At 37.7% G+C, this 21105-nt stretch overlaps 1 protein-coding gene across 1 annotated transcript in view; it reads right to left on the minus strand.

The window, feature by feature from the left end:
- tln2b (talin 2b) overlaps positions 1–21105 on the minus strand; it is a 415773-nt gene that overhangs the window by 67972 nt on the left and 326696 nt on the right. The window contains exons 45-47 of the mRNA XM_072913901.1: positions 20884–21050; positions 16672–16855; positions 4949–5074 (exon numbers count right to left, since the gene is read on the minus strand). Of these exons, the coding sequence (XP_072770002.1) occupies positions 4949–5074; positions 16672–16855; positions 20884–21050 (477 nt within the window). The remainder of the gene's footprint in view (positions 1–4948; positions 5075–16671; positions 16856–20883; positions 21051–21105) is intronic.

Genomic DNA, 21105 nt, shown 5'->3' on the forward strand with positions numbered 1-21105 from the left:
ATAATAAAGAAGGGAAAAAACATATATAAGTCGCACCCCCGGCCCAACTATGAAAAAAACTGCGACTTATAGTCCGAAAAATACGGTATATCAATTGTTTTAAGTAGACTGTTGACTTTACAGTAAAAACTTAGCATTTTTAACATTCTACTGCAAAATAGTGTTTTTTTTATTTCTTACAACATTTTACGGTAAATATAAAAACAGTACCACTGTTTTGTTTTTAGTTTTTTACGGAAAAAGCCCACTTCCAAAGACATGCACCTGGGGATAAGTTGATTGGCAACACTAAATTGGCCCTAGTGTGTGGATGTGAGTGTGAATGTTGTCTGTCTATCTGTGTTGGCCCTGCGATGAGGTGGCGACTTGTCCAGGGTGTACCCCGCCTTCCGCCCGATTGTAGCTGAGATAGGCTCCAGCGCCCCCCGCGACCCCAAAGGGAATAAGCGGTAGAAAATGGATGGATGGATGGACGGAAAAAGCTGGCAGCTTAGTTTCCAGAATTTTACTATTAAATTATATTGGTTTTTTTTTTTTACAACATTTTATTGTTAATGGAAAAACAATACAAGTTCCTTTTTTATTCTGGCATCTTATCTGCCAGTTTTTCTACCGTAAAAACACATGTATCGTTTTTTTTCCATTTACCGTAATACACCGTTAAAAACAAGATTTTACAGTAAAAATATGGCAGCTCAGTCAACAGACTTAACGCAAAAAATGGTAGTTTTTTTTCAATTTACATTACTGTATTTTTCCGAGTATAAGTCGCTCCGGAGTATAAGTCGCACCGGCCGAAAATGCACAATAAAGAAGGAAAAAAAACATATATAAGTCGCACTGGAGTATAAGTCGCATTTTTTGGGGAAATGTATTTGATAAAACCCAACACCAAGAATAGACATTTGAAAGGCAATTTAAAATAAATAAAGAATAGTGAACAACAGGCTGAATAAGTGTACGTTATATGAGGCATAAATAACCAACTGGTATGTTAACGTAACATATTATGTTAAGAGTCATTCAAATAACTATAACATATAGAACATGCTATACGTTTACCAAACAATCTGTCACTAATAATCGCTAAATCCCATGAAATCTTATACGTCTAGTCTCTTACGTGAATGAGCTAAATAATATTTGATATTTTACGGTAATGTGTTAATCATTTCACACATAAGTCGCTCCTGAGTATAAGTCGCACCCCCGGCCCAACTATGAAAAAAACTGCGACTTATAGTCCGAAAAATACGGTATATCAATTGTTTTAAGTAGACTGTAAAAACTTAGCATTTTCAACATTCTACTGTAAAATAGTGTTTTTTTTTTTATTTCTTACAACATTTTACGGTAAATATAAAAACAGTACCACTGTTTTGTTTTTAGTTTTTTACGGAAAAAGCTGGCAGCTTAGTTGCCAGCATTTTACTATTAAATTATATATATATTTTTTTTTTTACAACATTTTATTGTTAATGGAAAAACAATACAAGTTCCTTTTTTATTCTGGCATCTTATCTGCCAGTTTTTCTACCGTAAAAACACATGTATCGTTTTTTTTTCATTTACAGTAATACACCGTTAAAAACAAGATTTTACAGTAAAAATATGGCAGCTCAGTCAACAGACTTAATGCAAAAAATGGTAGTTTTTTTTCAATTTACATTACCGTATTTTTCGGAGTATAAGTCGCTCCGGAGTATAAGTCGCACCGGCCGAAAATGCACAATAAAGAAGGAAAAAAACATATATAAGTCGCTCCGGAGTATAAGTCGCACCGGCCGAAAATGCACAATAAAGAAGGAAAAAAACATATATAAGTCGCACTGGAGTATAAGTCGCATTTTTTGGGGAAATGTATTTGATAAAAGCCAACACCAAGAATAGACATTTGAAAGGCAATTTAAAATAAATAAAGAATAGTGAACAACAGGCTGAATAAGTGTACGTTATATGAGGCATAAATAACCAACTGGTATGTTAACGTAACATATTATGGTAAGAGTCATTCAAATAACTATAACATATAGAACATGCTATACGTTTACCAAACAATCTGTCACTCCTAATCGCTAAATCCCATGAAATCTTATACGTCTAGTCTCTTACGTGAATGAGCTTAATAATATTATTTAATATTTTACGGTAACGTGTTAATAATTTCACACATAAGTCGCTCCTGAGTATAAGTCGCACCCCCGGCCCAACTATGAAAAAAACTGCGACTTATAGTCCGAAAAATATGGTATATCAATTGTTTTAAGTAGACTGTTGACTTTACAGTAAAAACTTAGCATTTTCAACATTCTACTGCAAAATAGTGTTTTTTTTAATTTCGTACAACATTTTACGGTAAATATAAAAACAGTACCACTGTTTTGTTTTTAGTTTTTTACGGAAAAAGCTGGCAGCTTAGTTGCCAGAATTTTACTATTAAATTATATATATATATTTTTTTTTACAACATTTTATTGTTAATGGAAAAACAATACAAGTTCCTTTTTTATTCTGGCATCTTATCTGCCAGTTTTTCTACCGTAAAAACACATGTATCGTTTTTTTTTCATTTACAGTAATACACCGTTAAAAACAAGATTTTACAGTAAAAATATGGCAGCTCAGTCAACAGACTTAACGCAAAAAATGGTAGTTTTTTCAATTTACATTATTGTATTTTTCGGAGTATAAGTCGCTCCGGAGTATAAGTCGCACCGACCGAAAATGCACAATAAAGAAGGAAAAAAACATATATAAGTCGCACTGGAGTATAAGTCGCATTTTTTGGGGAAATGTATTTGATAAAACCCAATACCAAGAATAGACATTTGAAAGGCAATTTAAAATAAATAAAGAATAGTGAACAACAGGCTGAATAAGTGTACGTTATATGAGGCATAAATAACCAACTGGTATGTTAACGTAACATATTATGGTAAGAGTCATTCAAATAACTATAACATATAGAACATGCTATATGTTTACCAAACAATCTGTCACTCCTAATCGCTAAATCCCATGAAATCTTATACGTCTAGTCTCTTACGTGAATGAGCTAAATAATAATATTTGATATTTTACGGTAATGTGTTAATAATTTCACACATAAGTCGCTCCTGAGTATAAGTCGCACCCCCGGCCCAACTATGAAAAAAACTGCGACTTATAGTCCGAAAAATACGGTATATCAATTGTTTTAAGTAGACTGTTGACTTTACAGTAAAAACTTAGCATTTTCAACATTCTACTGCAAAATAGTGTTTTTTTTATTTCTTACAACATTTTACGGTAAATATAAAAACAGTACCACTGTTTTGTTTTTAGTTTTTTACGGAAAAAGCCGGCAGCTAAGTTGCCAGAATTTTACTATTAAATTATCCATCCATCCATCCATTTTCTACCGCTTATTCCCTTTGGGGTCGCTGGAGCCTATCTCAGCTACAATCGGGCGGAAGGCGGTGTACACCCTGGACAAGTCGCCCCCTCATCGCAGGGCCAACACAGATAGACAGACAACATTCACACTCACATTCACACACTAGGGCCAATTTAGTGTTGCCAATCAACTTATCCCCAGGTGCATGTCTTTGGAAGTGGGAGGAAGCCGGAGTACCCGGAGGGAACCCACGCAGTCACGGGGAGAACATGCAAACTCCACACAGAAAGATCCCGAGGCCGGGATTGAACCCAAGACTACTCAGGACCTTCGTATTGTGAGGCAGATGCACTAACCCCTCTGCCACCGTGAAGCCTATTAAATTATATTGTTTTTTTTTTTTTTACAACATTTTATTGTTAATGGAAAAACAATACAAGTTCCTTTTTTATTCTGGCAACTTAGCTGCCAGTTTTTCTACCGTAAAAACACATGCATCGTTTTTTTCCATTTACAGTAATACACCGTTAAAAACAAGATTTTACAGTAAAAATATGGCAGCTCAGTCAACAGACATTTAACGCAAAAAAACAGTAGTTTTTTTCAATTTACATTGATATGCTGTAAAGAACAGCGTAAAATGTATTGTAATTTTTATTAATTTGATGGGTAGTTTGCTGTAAAATCATAAGTCAAGCAGATATTCAAGTATTTCTTTTTATTTAGACAAAAACATGTTTGGAAAGTATGATAATATACTGTAATATTTGTTGCAATATTGGATACTATTAAAAGTTTAAAAGGCATGCAATTTCAAGCAGTAAATATATTTTTTCTGTCAAAATGAACATTTTGTGAGAAAATATGAAGTACCGTATTTTCAGTCGCAGTTTTTTTTCATAGTTTGGCCGGGGGTGCGACTTATACTCAGGAGCGACTTATGTGTGAAATGATTAACACATTACCGTAAAATATCAAATTATATTATTTATCTCATTCATGTAAGAGACTAGATGTATAAGATTTCATGGGATTTAGCGATTAGGAGTGACAGATTGTTTGGTAAACGTATAGCATGTTCTATATGTTATAGTTATTTGAATGACTCTTACCATAATATGTTACGTTAACATACCAGTTGGTTATTTATGCCTCATATAACGTACACTTATTCAGCCTGTTGTTCACTATTCTTTATTTATTTTAAATTGCCTTTCAAATGTCTATTCTTGGTATTGGCTTTTATCTAATACATTTCCCCAAAAAATGCGACTTATACTCCAGTGCGACTTATATATGTTTTTTTTCCTTCTTTATTATGCATTTTCGGTCAGTGCGACTTATACTCCGAAAAATACGGTATCTTTTTGACACATATGATTTCCAGGTGTTTGCGGGCCAGATAAAATTATGTGGCGGGCCAAATCTGGCCCCCGGGCCTTGAGTTTGACACCGGTGACTTACAGCAACCGTAAGAGTTCTGACGTCTCGTTTTAAAACACACCTGGGGGAAATGGCTCCACAGAACGAGCAGATATGGCAGCATCTCCTAAAAGGGCCTGCTGTCGTTACCTTGGCAGCGCCTTTCAGCTGATACATGGACGGGTCGTCAGCGGGTTTGCCGGCGGCACACTTGGTGGCACTGATGAGTTCGGCCAGGGCCTTGGCCACGTCGCGCACTGCGTTTATCAGAACCACCTGAGGAGACAGAGCGGGGATCAATAAAACACAAGGGTGCAAGTACACGTTCATCAGGACTGGCCTGGAGTGAGGATTTGCAAGTGTTTATCGCTCCCATCTTGTCATGATGTACTGAGCAGGAAGAATAGTGTCAAAGTCCCATTAGGAATTTAGGCAGACTTAGTCTCCACTTACCTGTTTGTTTCTGCCTCTTGGTTAGTGAGTACACAAAACCCAAAACCAGTGAAGTTGGCAAATGTTAAATAAAAAGAGAATACAATGATTTGCAAATCCTTTTCAACTTATATTCAATTGAATAGACTGCAAAGACAAGATATTTCATGTTCACACTGAACAACTACATTTTTTTTTTGCAAATAATCATTAACTTAGAATTTAATGGCAGCAACACATTGCAAAAAAGTTGGCACATGGGCATTTTCCTTTTGACAACGTTTGGGAACTGAGGAGACATTTGTGAAGTGGAATTATTTCCCATTCTTGCTTGATGTACAGCTTAAGTTGTTCAACAGTCCGGGGGTCTCCGTTGTGGTATTTTAGGCTTCATAATGCACCACACATTTTCAATGGGAGACAGGTGTGGACTACAGGCAGGCCAGTCTAGTACCCACACTCTTTTACTATGAAGCCACACTGTTGTAACACGTGGCTTGGCATTGTCTTGCTGAAATAAGCAGGGGCGTCCATGGTAACGTTGCTTGGATGGCAACATATGTTGCTCCAAAACCTGTATGTACCTTTCAGCATTAATGGTGCCTTCACAGATGTGTAAGTTACCCATGTCTTGGGCACTAATACACCCCCATACCATCACACATGCTGGCTTTTACACTTTGCGCCTATAGCAGTTCGGATGGTTCTTTTCCTCTTTGGTCCGGAGGACACGACGTCCACAGTTTCCAAAAACAATTCGAAATGTGGACTTGTCAGACCACAGAACACTTTTCCACTTTGCATCAGTCCATCTTAGATGAGTTCGGGCCCAGCAAAGCAGGCGGCGTTTCTGGGTGTTGTTGATAAATGGCTTTGGCTTTGCATAGTAGAGTTTTAGCTTGCACTTACAGATGTAGCGATGAGCAGTAGTTACTGACAGTGGTTTTCTGAAGTGTTCCTGAGCCCATGTGGTGATATCCTTTACACACTGATGTCGCTTTTTGATGCAGTACCGCCTGAGGGATGGAAGGTCACGGGGCCTTGCAGCTTATGTGCAGTGATTTCTCCAGATTCTCTGAACCTTTTGATGATATTACGGACCGTAGATGGTGAAATCCCTAAATTCCTTGCAACAGCTGGTTGAGAAACGTTGTTCTTAAACTGTAGGACAATTGGCTCACGCATTTGTTGACAAAGTGGTGACCCTCGCGCCGTCCTTGTTTGTGAATGACTGAGCATTTCACGGAAGCTGCTTTTATACCCAATCATGGCACCCACCTGTTCCCAATTGGCCTGTTCACCTGGGGGATGTTCCAAATAAGTGTTTGATGAGCATTCCTCAACTCTCTCAGTCTTTTTTGCCACTTGTGCCAGCTTTTTTGAAACATGTTGCATGCATCAAATTCCAAATGAGCTAATATTTGCAAAAAAATAAAGTTTAGCAGTGTGAACATTAAATATCTTGTCTTTGCAGTCTATTCAATTGAATATAAGTTGAAAAGGATTTGCAAATCCTTGTATTCTGTTTTTATTTACCATTTACACAACGTGACAATTTCACTGCTTTTGGCTTTTGTATTTAGTTCTCTTAATCAAGTTTGTCAGTTGTCTGTTTCTTTGCCTATCAGCTCCCTGCCTGCCCTTCTTACTCCCATCGGTTTCTCCCAGAGTGTATTTATTTCTTATAAACAGTTTAGTTGCATACAGTTGTCTATTTCCATGCCAAAATCCCAAATCATTTGTTTTGTGTGCAGAAGATTGCCTTGCTGCTTGGTTTGCTCCTTCTGGCAGTCATGCGAGGAATAAACAATGCTCGAATTAAACTGCAATATGAAAACAGGTTTGACAATAATAGAATGACAGGATAACACGACATAATCACACAATGGTATATACAGGTTATAGGTTCCACTGACTACACCCTGCATGTTTCAGTAACCATTTCATTTTTGTCGTCTCGGCCAACAATATTATTGACAGAAAACCTGTGTACAACTTTGAATAATTCAGCGTTTCTTAACCATGAGCAAAATATCTGTTTCTCAACAGGTTGTAATACACTTTTCCACCACTTGTGGCAGTAATGGCAAAATCAAACAAACAGAAGAAGCCTGGAGCTAAAGATAAACATACGTTTTTTTAAGCTAAAGAAATATGACCATACTTGCCAACCCTCCCGGATTTTCCGGGAGACTCCCGAAATTCAGCGCCTCTCCCGAAAACCTCCCGGGACACATTTTCTCCCGAAAATCTCCCAAAATTCAGGCAGACCTGGAGGCCACGCCCGCATGGAGCAATGTTGTTGTAATATATTGAGTTGGAGGCAATAAACAGGCGAGGGGATGAAGTACGTCTCTTTACTGTAGACTTCAGAACAGACTCACACACTTGACGTCATGTGCGCAACACCACGTAAATCGTTGGCCAACCAAAAAGTAACCCCAGTACGCTATAGCCAACATTCACCAGGAGATGGCAACAGACAAACATAGATCACTCTATTACATTCCAGTCTCTCCATGTTTTCTCCATGGTAACATGTGATCCACATGCACTGTCTCTGTCCCTCTTGATATATATATATATATATATATATATATATATATATATATATATAGTCAGAGTCAACACAAAAATCAAGGACAAAACACCACTCAACCAATGGAGAAATACAGCAGCAGTAATCAAATGGTTCAACAACATCCAAGACAAACAACAGCACAACTTTATCTCCTTTGATATCGAAGAATTTTACCCTTCCATCACGCAAGACCTACTGACTCAAGCACTAGACTTCGCCTCAGACTACGACTCAATCACAGGCAACGAAAGAAACATCATCATCCACGCAAAAAACTCCATTCTCATCCACAACAGTACACCATGGCAAAAAAAGAACAATGCAACATTTGACGTCACTATGGGAAGTTTTGACGGAGCAGAAACGTGTGAACTCGTTGGGAGTTTCCTCCTCTCCCAGCTCGCCAGCCTCAATCTGAACCTTGGTATTTACCGTGATGACGGACTGGCAGTGTGTCGCGCCTCGCCAAGGAGCAGCGAGAATACCAAGAAGCGCATATGCCAAATTTTCAAAGAGAACGGCCTACGGATCACGATTGAAGCCAACAAGCAAACTGTCAACTTCCTTGATGTCACTTTCAACCTGAGAAATAACAGCTACCAACCATTCACGAAACCCAACACAACACTCCAATACGTGCACCATGACAGCAACCACCCACCCACCACCACGAAAAGAATACCTACCGGAATCAATAAAAGGCTATCGATGCTGTCATCTAGCAAAGCTGAATTTGACCAAGCAACCCCCCCGTACCAAAAAGCCCTTGATGAAAGCGGATACAATTTCACCCTCACCTATGAACCCACGCCAGGAAACCAGCCAAAAAAGAACAGAAAACGAAACGACATCATCTGGTACAACCCCCCATACAGCAAAAACGTCTCAACTAACATTGGACACAAATTCCTCAATCTGATTGACAAACACTTTCCCAAAGACAACACCCTAAGAAAAGTATTCAACAAGAACAACATTAAATTGAGCTACAGCTGCATGAACAATATACGACAAATCATCTCAAACCACAACAAAACAATTGCAAATGAGCCGTCGGCCCCCAGACAGAGCGACTCCAAAGGCTGTAACTGTCGAAAGAAACCTGATTGCCCTCTCAACGGGGGGTGCTTACAAACATCAGTTGTCTACCAATCTAAGGTAATACGCAAGGACATTAACACATCCGACACATATGTAGGATTAACTGAGGGAGAATTCAAAACCAGATGGAACAATCACAAGGCTTCTTTCAGGAACCAAAACCTGCGAAATACCACAGAACTCAGCAAACACATTTGGGACCTCAAAGACAATAATGTTGAATATTCAATAACATGGCAAATTCTTGCATCCAGCACACCTTACAATAGTGGTAATAAAAGATGCAACCTATGCTTGAAAGAGAAACTGTTTATTATTTACCGTCCAGACCTGTCATCCCTCAACAAGCGCAGCGAAATTGTCACAGCATGCCGCCATAGACGGAAACACCTCCTAGGTAACACATGAGCCAATCACCACGCCCCTAGGCCAGCCTGTACCCACCCACTCTGTGCCCTATATAAACCATGGTATGCGATTGCTCCCATTAAAATCTCCTGACGATTGAGGGTACCCCCCCTCATGAAACAGGCCTGTAGAGATGAAATAGTCTTGTGATTTTTTTTCCCACACATACATATATTGCGCTCTACTACGGTATCGAGCACTATTTTTTGGATAACCTTATTAAGACATATATATACATATATACATATATATATGTATAAAAAAATATATATATATATATATATATAAATATATATATATATATATATATATATATATATATAAGAAAATACTTCACTTTCAGTGAATTCTAGCTATATATATATATATATACTGTATATTTATATGAAATACTTGACTTGGTGAATTCTAGCTGTAAATATACTCCTCCCCTCTTAGCCACGCCCCCAACCACGCCCCCGCCCCACCCCGACAACGCCCCTTCCACCCCCCGAAATCGGAGGTCTCAAGGTTGGCAAGTATGAATATGACTCAAGTGCTGAAGTTTTATTTTCATTTGCACTTTAATTGTATTGAACGTTTAGTTAAGAAACATATTCATTATCAATTTAGTTTAGCTATTTAAGCACAACATAATGCATGTTAGTTTATTTTTTTTGTCAGTTATTTACCGGGACCCCTTCTTATTTGGTGACTACAGTGCATACGAAAAGTATTTACTTTAGTTTTTCCAAATGGAATAAATTCATTTTTGTCCTTAAAATTCTACACACAATACCCCTTAATGACAATATGAAAAAGTATTTTTAGAATTTTTTACAAATTTAATAAAAATTAAAAAAACCCTAAGAAATGAACTCAGGTGTGGTGGACTTGTCCGTATTCACAGCCTTTGCTCAGCCAGCAATTACAGCCTCAAGTCTTTTTGAATACAATGTCACAAGTTTGGCACACCTATCTTAGGGTACTTTCCTCTTTGCAGCGCCCCTCTAACTCCATCAGGTTGGATGGGAAGCGTCGGTGCCAATTATTTTCAGATCTTTCCAAAGATGTTCAATCAGGTTCAAGTCTGGGCTCTGGCTGGTCCACCCAAGGACATTTACAGAGTTGTCCTGAATCCATTCCGTTGACATCTTGGTTGTGTGTTTAGGGTTGTTGTCCTGCTGAAGGATGCCTCTCTAACTCCATCATGTTGGATGGGAAGCGTCAGTGCCAACCATTTTCAGACCTTTCCAAAGATGTTCAATCAGGTTCAAGTCTGGGCTCTGGCTGTTCCACCCAAGGACATTTACAGAGTTGTCCTGAAGCCATTCCTTTGATATCTTGGCTGTGTGCTTAGGGTTGTTGTCCTGCTGAAAGATGCCTCTCTAACTCCATCATGTTGGATGTGAAGCGTCGCTGCCAACCGTTTTAAGATCTTTCCAAAGATGCTCAATCAGGTTCAAGTCTGGGCTCTGGCTGGTCCACCCAAGGACATTTACAGAGTTGTCCTGAAGCCATTCCTTTGATATCTTGGTTGTGTGCTTAGGGTTGTTGTCCTGCTGAAAGATGCCTCTCTAACTCCATCAGGTTGGATGTGAAGCGTCGCTGCCAACCGTTTTAAGAGCTTTCCAAAGATGTTCAATCAGGTTCAAGTCTAGGCTCTGACTGGTCCACCCAAGGACATTTACAGAGTTGTCCTGAATCCATTCCTTTGATATCTTGGCTGTGTGCTTAGGGTTGTTGTCCTGCTGAAAGATGCCTCTCTAACTCATCATGTTGGATGTGAAGCGTCGCTGCCAACCGTTTTAAGATATTTCCAAAGATGTTCAATCAGGTTCAAGTCTAGGCTCTGACTGGTCCACCCAAGGACATTTACAGAGTTGTCCTGAATCCATTCCGTTGATATCTTGGTTGTGTGTTTAGGGTTGTTGTCCTTCTGAAGGATGCCTCTCTAACTCCATCATGTTGGATGTGAAGCGTCGCTGCCAACCATTTTCAGACCTTTCCAAAGATGTTCAATCAGGTTCAAGTCTGGGCTCTGGCTGTTCCACCCAAGGACATTTACAGAGTTGTCCTGAATCCATTCCGTTGATATCTTGGCTCTGTGCTTAGGGTTGTTGTCTTGCTGAAAGATGAACCGTCTCCCCAGTCTGAGTTCAAGAGCGCTGTGGGGTAGGTTTTCATCTAGTATGTCTCTGTACATTGCTGCATTCATCTTTCCTTCTACCCTACCACTTGAAAAACATCCCCACAGCATGATGCTGCCACCGCCCTGCTTCACTGTAGGGATGGTATTTGTCTGGTGATGAGCGGTGTCTGGTTTGCTCCAAATAGATACCTGCCAACTTTTGAAATCAGAAAAACCTAGTAGCCAGGGTCCAGGGGCCGCAGGCCCCGGTAGGTCCAGGACAAAGTCCTGGTGGGGGGTTCAGGTTCGCCCCCCGACGCAAAATGATTATTAGCATTCAGACAGGTTAAAATGTTGCTAAAACCATCACTTTTCTATCAGTCACAGTGACTTTTCAAAACAAAAATATTACAGCAAAAATCATATGGGTTGATTGACATGTTTATTCTGTAAGCTAACTTAAATAGTTTGGAATTATTTTGACAGTTAATGCCAGTTATCCTGTCAACCTTTCACAAGACTTCAATTTGTTAATTGAAAGTATAAACAGTATAAACACTTTTTACAGTAAACAAATGGTAAAACAGTACTAAACAATTCCATTAAAAAAAAAATTGGTGTCATTATTAACTTTCTGTCCAAGCTTGTATAATCTACTGCCTTGTTCAATTGTAAAAAATATTCTGTGCCTAAAATTCACATTTCTATCACAATTATCATACTGTAAACATGGTAAGCTAACTTCATTAAAATTAATAGTCCTGTCAATAGCATGGAATTACAATTCAAATGTAGTTTTTTTGTAAGCCTTTCAAAAGAATTCAAAATATGAAAAATTAATGAAAATTAATTTAAGCCATCAGACACTTGAAAAGTGCCACATCACATCTCTAATGTAATCATTTTAACTTTTCAACAGAAATAGCACTGCAAAAATATTAAGGACATACTTCTGTATTTTGGTAGTTATGCTGTCAACATTTAACAAGATTTCTTCAACTTGGACTTGAAAGCATAAATAGTATAAACACTTTTAACAGTATAACAGTACTAAACAATTCCAATAGATAACATTGGTGTCATTACCTTTTTGTGGCTGAAATCCAAATTTAGCAACGGCATTAGACTTGTGTTTTTTTGTCCCAACGTGGTCTTTTACATCGCTAATTCCTCCGTGTCCGATCGAAAAATCTTGTCTGCACAAGGTGCAATTCGCGTAGTTTTCACCCTTTTTGGAACGGATAATTATTCCCGGATAGGCTTTTGAATTTTCTTCACGGAATGACTGCAGTTTTCTTTTCGGTTTAAGACTCGTTTGCGATTTTTCTCCGGCTGATTCCATGATCGTTCGCTCGTTTGGAAACAATGGCCTCGTGCTTGGCAGCGGTGCTATAAATAGCCTCGCGCATGGCATTCGGAATGGCTCGATAGGAAGTTACGGGAAGCAGTGTCGATTGTCATTGTTGTTACGCGATTTCGTGAATAAAACTTAAAAAAAATAAAAATAAATTTAATTAATGAAAAACCGTATTTTTTATCACTGCAACCGTAACCCGGAATAGGTTGATGAAAACCGTACTAATTACAGGAAAACTGGGAGTAGTTGGCAGGTATGCAAATATGACGATTGGCTTTCACGACGAAGAGTTCAATCTTTGTCTCATCAGACCAGAGAATTTTGTTTTCAAGGTGCATTTTGGAAATTTCTTCTGTGTGGCCACTATACCATACAGGTCTGATTGTTGGATCGCTGCAAAGATGGTTGTCCTTCTGTAAGGCTCTTCTTGCTCTACAGAAGAATGCTGTAGCTCTGACAGGTTCCAGGACACCTCCCTGACAAGGGCCCTTCTCCCTCAATCGCTCAGTCTAGACCAGTGTTTTTCAACCTTTTTTGAGCCAAGGCACATTTTTTGCGTTGAAAAAATCCGGAGGCACACCACCAGCAGAAATAATAAACTCAGTTGACAGTAAAAAGTCATTGGATATGACTTTAAAGCATAACCAAGCGTGCATCAATATAGCTCTTGTCTCAAAGTAGGTGTACTGTCACCACCTGTCACATCACGCCCTGACTTATTTGGAGTTGTTTGCTGTTTTCCTGTGTGTAGTGTTTTACTTCTTGTCTTGCGCTCCTATTTTGGTGGCTTTTTCTCTTTTGTTGGTATTTTCCTGTAGCAGTTTCATGTCTTATATTTAAAGCATCTACTTTTTTTTTTTTAGCAATCAAGAATATTTCAGTTGTTTTGATCTTTCTTTGTGGGGACATTGTTGATTGTCATGTCATGTTCGGTTGTACTTTGTGGACGCCGTCTTTGCTCCACAGTAAGTCTTTGCTGTCGTCCAGCATTCTGTTTTTGTTTACTTTGTAGCCAGTTCAGTTTTACTTTCGTTCTGCATAGCCTTCCCTAAGCTTCAATGCCTTTTCTTAAGGGCACTCACCTTTTGTTTATTTTTGTTTAAGCATAAGACACCTTTTTACCTGCATTTACAAAGCAATTAGCTACCGGCTGCCACCTACTGATATGGAAGAGTATCACACGGTTACTCTAGACACTCAACAACAACACATCATTTGCAGACTATAATTAGTGGTTTGCAAAAAATGTTTTTAACCCAAATATGTGAAATTAAATAATCTCCCACGGCACACCAGACTGTCACTTTGGTTGAATAACACTGGTCTAGACGGCCGAGCAGCTCTAGGAAGAGTCCTGGTGGTTCTAAACCTCTTCCATTTACCAAAGATGGAGGCCACTATGCTCATTGGGACCTTTTTATGTACCCTTTCCCAGACTTGTTTCTCCAGACAATCCAGTCTTTGAGGTCTGCAGACAATTCCTTGGACTTCGTTCTTGGCTTGTGTTCTGCCATGCACTATCAGGTCTGGTACCTTTTTATATAGACAAGTGTGTCTTTCCAAATCATGTCCAACCGACTGTATTAACCACAGGTTCACTCCAATGAAGCAGTAGGAACATCTCAAGGATGATCAGTTGAAACTGGATGCCCTTGATCTCACTTTTGAGCTTCATGGCAAAGGCTGTGACTACTAGTGTGATTGAATACAAAGTCTCCCTACTAAACCACCAGTGCTTCCATGGAAATGCCCCCCTCTACCTCAAAGAACTGCTCACCCCCAAATCCTCCACACGACACCTCCGCTCCGGACAGGCTAACCTCCTCTAATCTCCGAGGACAAAGCTACGAACAATGGGAGACCGGGCTTTCTGCTCCGCCGCTCCCAGTCTGTGGAACACTCTCCCTGACCACCTGAGGGTACCACAGACTGTGGGTGTTTTTTTAAAAAGGCTTAAAAACTCTTCTTTTTAAAAAAGCCTTTTTTTTTTTTTTTTTTTTTTAAGATATATGCGTACTAGTTCTAGCTATTAGGCTGTTCTAGTTTTGATTTATTTTTTTTTTAATTATCTTTTTTTATTAATTTTTTTAATACACTGTAGCAATTTTAGGTCTTTTGCTCAATATAAAGTGCTTTTTACAAATAAAATATATTATTATTATTATTAGTGGGATTTCTTAGATGTTTTATTTTTAATACATTTCCAAAAATTCTAAAAAATATTTGTCCACATTGCCATTATGGGATATTATGTGTAAAATTTTGAGGACAAAAATGAATTTATTCCATTTTGGAATAAGGCTGTAACATAACAAAACGTGCAAAAAGTGAAGAGATGTGAATACTCTTTATTTTACTTTATTTTTCAGAATCAGCCTGACCGAGGCCTAAGGTTTATCCATCCATCCATTTTCTACCGCTTGTCCCTCTCGGGGTGGCAAGGGGGCTTGAGGTCGCCACCTCACCGCAGGCCAACAGACAACATTCATACTCACATGCACACACTCGGGCCAATTTTGTGTTGCCAATCAATGTCTTTGGATTAGGAAGGAAGCCGGAGCACCCGAACAGAACACACGCAGTCACGGAGAGAACATGCCAAGCCCGGGAATCGAACACAGGACGTTCTTGCTGTGAGGCATGTGTTAAATAAATTATAAACCGGGAGTGGAAGAAGTGTCAAAAGATGGAGCTAACTGTTTTAATGACATTCAGACTTTTCTTCAATCAATAACAGAGCAGCATCTCCTCATCCGTGGCTCACTAGTGCAACAACAACACCCGAAATGTGTCCCGTGAAAAACCGTCCGACCGGAACACTCTAATAACTAAAGTTCCTTGGGTGAATAATGTAAACTCACTACACCGGTATGTTTTAGTGCTTTCATGGGGAGTTTACCGACAGTAAGAACTTTACACTACTTTATATTAGAAATGGCAACAGTAGAGGATGCAGATCCCAAATACACATCAGCAGGTACCGGAAGGTAAGAAAAGGTGCTTTTGCATAATATTGCGAAACAAAACGCCAGATAATATGTCTTACCTTATACACACACCAAAATAATACTCCTATGTTGAAGCACTGTACAATCCATCAAGCAGTGCGGCTTCATAGCTTACCAAAGTCATACTAAAACATTTTGATTGATTGTTGAGTGGTGTGTGTAATGTTCTATATTTTCAATGGAACATATAAAATGTTGGTGTTGTTTACTTGAGTCATATTGCCATCATATTGCAGTCTACACATATCTCTTATGTTTAACTGCCATCTACTGGTCACACTTATCATTACTCCATGTACCAAATAAAATAGCTTCGAGGTCGGTAAGCAAAACCAGAGTTATTCCGTACATTAGGCGCACCGGGTTATAAGGCGCACTGTCGAGTTTTGATTTGAATTGAATAGACTGCAAAGACAAGGTATTTAATGTTCACACTGAGAAACTTAATTGTCGGCGTTTCTGGGTGTTGTTGATAAATGGCTTTCGCTTTGCAAAGTAGAGTTTTAACTTGCACTTACAGATGTAGCGACGAACTGTAGTTACTGACAGTGATTTTCTGAAGTGTTCCTGAGCTTATGTGGTGATATCCTTTACACGCTGATGTCAAGATATTTAATGTTCACACTGAGAAAGGTATGTTTATGTGCGCCTTATAGTCAGGAAAATACGGTAATTTGATTTCAATTGACTTCATCGGGAGATGGTGATTTGAGATGTTTTGAGTTAAGAGCTCCATCACAGAACCAATTAAGATCGTACGTTGAGGTACTACTGTATATCCACGAAAAGATTTACTGTAATAAAAATATGAGGGGTGTATTGACTTTGGTAAAAAATACTGTAAAAGACAGTTTTTACTGTACATGCTTAGATCACCTGTGTTTCAGGTTCTTCTGAACCCATGCTTGTCGCTCCCAGTTTGACCACTTCCGTGAGCTGGGTGATGGTCTTCGCTGAGGACTGGGCAGCCTGAGCCAGCTTCTCCTGGCTGGATGCGGCTCCAGCGACCAGCAGCTTGGTGTCCTCCACCAGTGCCTTGGCGGTCTTCAAAATGCTCTCCCTGGAAGATGAAGAATATCGTCTCACAGTCTGCCAGCCGAGTTAATTTGAGTTGCAAGCTATCTGAAGTGAAGCTGTGGCTGTTTGTTGAGCAACATGAAATGTCTGTTTACTTCCAGGGCTCAGCTTCTCTTCAGTGAGTCACTCAGACAAGATGGAGAACTGGCATTTGCAGAGAAAAACAGCTGATACAATCTCTTTGTAGGAGTCTACATAACTACATACATTTGTTTTCTTTTCCACTCATCATGGAGCCTATTCAGCTCACTTAGGGTGGGGTACACACTGGTCAATCACAGGGCATAGACCGGGGGTCAGCAACCCTAGGGTGCCGCCCTCGTGGCTCCCTGGAGCATTTTTTAAAAAAAGCATTGAAAATGGAAAAAGATGGGGGATTTTTTTTTTTTTTTTTTTTGGTTTTAGTATGTTTTTTGTGACATGACACAAACCTTCCTAATTGTTAGAAAGCCCTCGGGTTAATATGTTTGTGTGTATGCTTCACTGAAGACACTACTTGGTGAACATCGTTTTGTCCTACTCATTTCGGCGGTTCTTGAACTCACCATAGTGTGGACTGTGACGCAACAGTTTGTTTACATGTAAAATCTTCCACTCCTTCTTTGTCTCATTTTGTCCACCAAACGTTTTATGCTGTGCGTGAATGCACAAATGTGCGCTTTGTTGATGTTACAGACTTGTGTACATATTGCATCATAATGCCTAGTTTGTAGGTATATTTGAGCTCAATTAATATCCTTTTGCTTTTATCCTCTTTGTATATAATTTAGTTTTGCATGTCTCATGACACATTATCTGTATGTGATATTGGCTGCATTTCAGATAGTTGTTTGTGTGCCATGTTGTTCCAGACCACAGCAAACAATACCTAGCTTGCCAAAGATTGTAATACATCTATTAAAAGAAGACAGTTTTCCTATAACTTGCACACACATCTATACCTTTGTCATTTCCAGGAGTTATCTCAACTTCTGAGTAGCCTCTGATTTACTAATGGTTTCTAATGTTTTTAAAATGTGTAGAATAAATATTACATTTCAACATTTCTGTCAACAAAGATTTTCTTCAGCCTGCGACACATAGTAATTTTGATAATAGGCTATTATAGCTAATATAGACACTTACGTCATGTGTTGTCTTCATTATAACACTTATATAAGACTTTTAAAGTCATTTTGATAGTAGGCTAATATAGCTGATATAGACACTTACATCATGTGTTGCCTTCATTATAACACTTACATAAGACTTTTAAAGTAATTTTGATAGTAGGCTATTATAGCTAATATAGACACATCATGTGTTGTCTTCATTATAACATTTACATAAGACTTTTAAAGTCATTTTGTTAGTAGGCTATTATAGCTAATATAGACACTTACATCATGTGTTGTCTTCATTATAACATTTACATAAGACTTTTAAAGTCATTTTGATAGTAGGCTATTATAGCTAATATAGACACTTACGTCATGTGTTGCCTTCATTACAACACTTATATAAGACTTTTAAAGTCATTTTGATAGTAGGCTATTATAGCTAATATAGACACTTACGTCATGTGTTGTCTTCATTATAACACTTATATAAGACTTTTAAAGTCATTTTGATAGTAGGTTAATATAGTCAATATAGACACTTACGTCATGCTTTGCCTTCATTATAACACTTATATAAGACTTTTAAAGTCATTTTGATAGTAGGCTATTATAGCTAAAATAGACACTTACATCATATGTTGTCTTCATTTTAACACTTATATAAGACTTTTAATGTCATTTTGATAGTAGGCTAATATTGCTAATATAGACTCTTACGTCATGTATTGCCATCATTATAACACTTATATAAGACTTTTAAAGTCATTTTGATAGTAGGCTATTATCGCTAAAATAGACACTTACGTCATGTGTTGCCTTCATTAAAACACTTACATAAGACTTTTAAAGTCATTTTGATAGTAGGCTATTATAGCTAATATAGACATTTACGTCATGTGTTGTCTTCATTATAACACTTATATAAGACTTTTAAAGTATTTTTGATAGTAGGCTATTATAGCGAATATAGACACTTACATCATGTGTTGTCTTCATTATAACACTTATATAAGACTTTTAAAGTATTTTTGATAGTAGGCTATTATCGCGAATATAAACACTTACATCATGTGTTGCCTTCATTATAACACTTATATAAGACTTTTAAAGTCATTTTGATAGTAGGTTAATATAGTCAATATAGACACTTACGTCATGCTTTGCCTTCATTATAACACTTATATAAGACTTTTAAAGTCATTTTGATAGTAGGCTATTATAGCTAAAATAGACACTTACATCATGTGTTGTCTTCATTTTAACACTTATATAAGACTTTTAAAGTCATTTTGATAGTAAGTTAATATAGTCAATATAGACACTTACGTCATGCTTTGCCTTCATTATAACACTTATATAAGACTTTTAAAGTCATTTTGATAGTAGGCTATTATAGCTAAAATAGACACTTACATCATGTGTTGTCTTCATTTTAACACTTATATAAGACTTTTAATGTCATTTTGATAGTAGGCTAATATTGCTAATATAGACTCTTACGTCATGTATTGCCATCATTATAACACTTATATAAGACTTTTAAAGTCATTTTGATAGTAGGCTATTATCGCTAAAATAGACACTTACGTCATGTGTTGCCTTCATTAAAACACTTACATAAGACTTTTAAAGTCATTTTGATAGTAGGCTATTATAGCTAATATAGACATTTACGTCATGTGTTGTCTTCATTATAACACTTATATAAGACTTTTAAAGTATTTTTGATAGTAGGCTATTATAGCGAATATAGACACTTACATCATGTGTTGTCTTCATTATAACACTTATATAAGACTTTTAAAGTATTTTTGATAGTAGGCTATTATCGCGAATATAAACACTTACATCATGTGTTGCCTTCATTATAACACTTATATAAGACTTTTAAAGTCATTTTGATAGTAGGTTAATATAGTCAATATAGACACTTACGTCATGCTTTGCCTTCATTATAACACTTATATAAGACTTTTAAAGTCATTTTGATAGTAGGCTATTATAGCTAAAATAGACACTTACATCATGTGTTGTCTTCATTTTAACACTTATATAAGACTTTTAAAGTCATTTTGATAGTAAGTTAATATAGTCAATATAGACACTTACGTCATGCTTTGCCTTCATTATAACACTTATATAAGACTTTTAAAGTCATTTTGATAGTAGGCTATTATAGCTAAAATAGACACTTACATCATGTGTTGTCTTCATTTTAACACTTATATAAGACTTTTAATGTCATTTTGATAGTAGGCTAATATTGCTAATATAGACTCTTACGTCATGTATTGCCATCATTATAACACTTATATAAGACTTTTAAAGTCATTTTGATAGTAGGCTATTATCGCTAAAATAGACACTTATGTCATGTGTTGCCTTCATTAAAACACTTACATAAGACTTTTAAAGTCATTTTGATAGTAGGCTATTATAGCTAATATAGACACTTACGTCATGTGTTGTCTTCATTATAACACTTATATAAGACTTTTAAAGTATTTTTGATAGTAGGCTATTATAGCGAATATAGACACTTACATCATGTGTTGTCTTCATTATAACACTTATATAAGACTTTTAAAGTATTTTTGATAGTAGGCTATTATAGCGAATATAAACACTTACATCATGTGTTGTCTTCATTATAACACTTATATAAGACTTTTAATTTTTTGCGGCTCCAGACAGATGTATTTCTTGTATTTTTGGTCCAATATGGCTCCTTCAACGTTTTGGGTTGCCGACCCCTGACCTAAACTAACATACAGTACGTGTTTGCAATAAAGATGGCGTACACTGGGAGAACTCGTACAAACATATGAACAACAAGCGAACCATCTTGCTGAAAGGAATGAAATCCATGTGCATTGTTCGTGACTTAACAACCTCGTTAAGGTCACAACACCTGTGGTCAGCAAAGGACTCGTCATTCTCGGGGTTCAGCGTTCCCGCCGAGGCGAACATGATGGTCGTGTCGAGGTCAGCGATGATGCCAGACACGGCGCTGGCTGCTGTAATGCAGGCCTGGGTGCCTTTGTTACCCGCCTGCAGCGCCGACAGCACCAAGGACACCTGCAACACCGGGAGGATTGCATCATTTAATAACAATAATGGGACATTTCATTAG

This window comes from Nerophis lumbriciformis, linkage group LG10, assembly GCF_033978685.3.
Source record: "Nerophis lumbriciformis linkage group LG10, RoL_Nlum_v2.1, whole genome shotgun sequence".
NCBI classification, from domain to species: Eukaryota; Metazoa; Chordata; class Actinopteri; order Syngnathiformes; family Syngnathidae; genus Nerophis; species Nerophis lumbriciformis.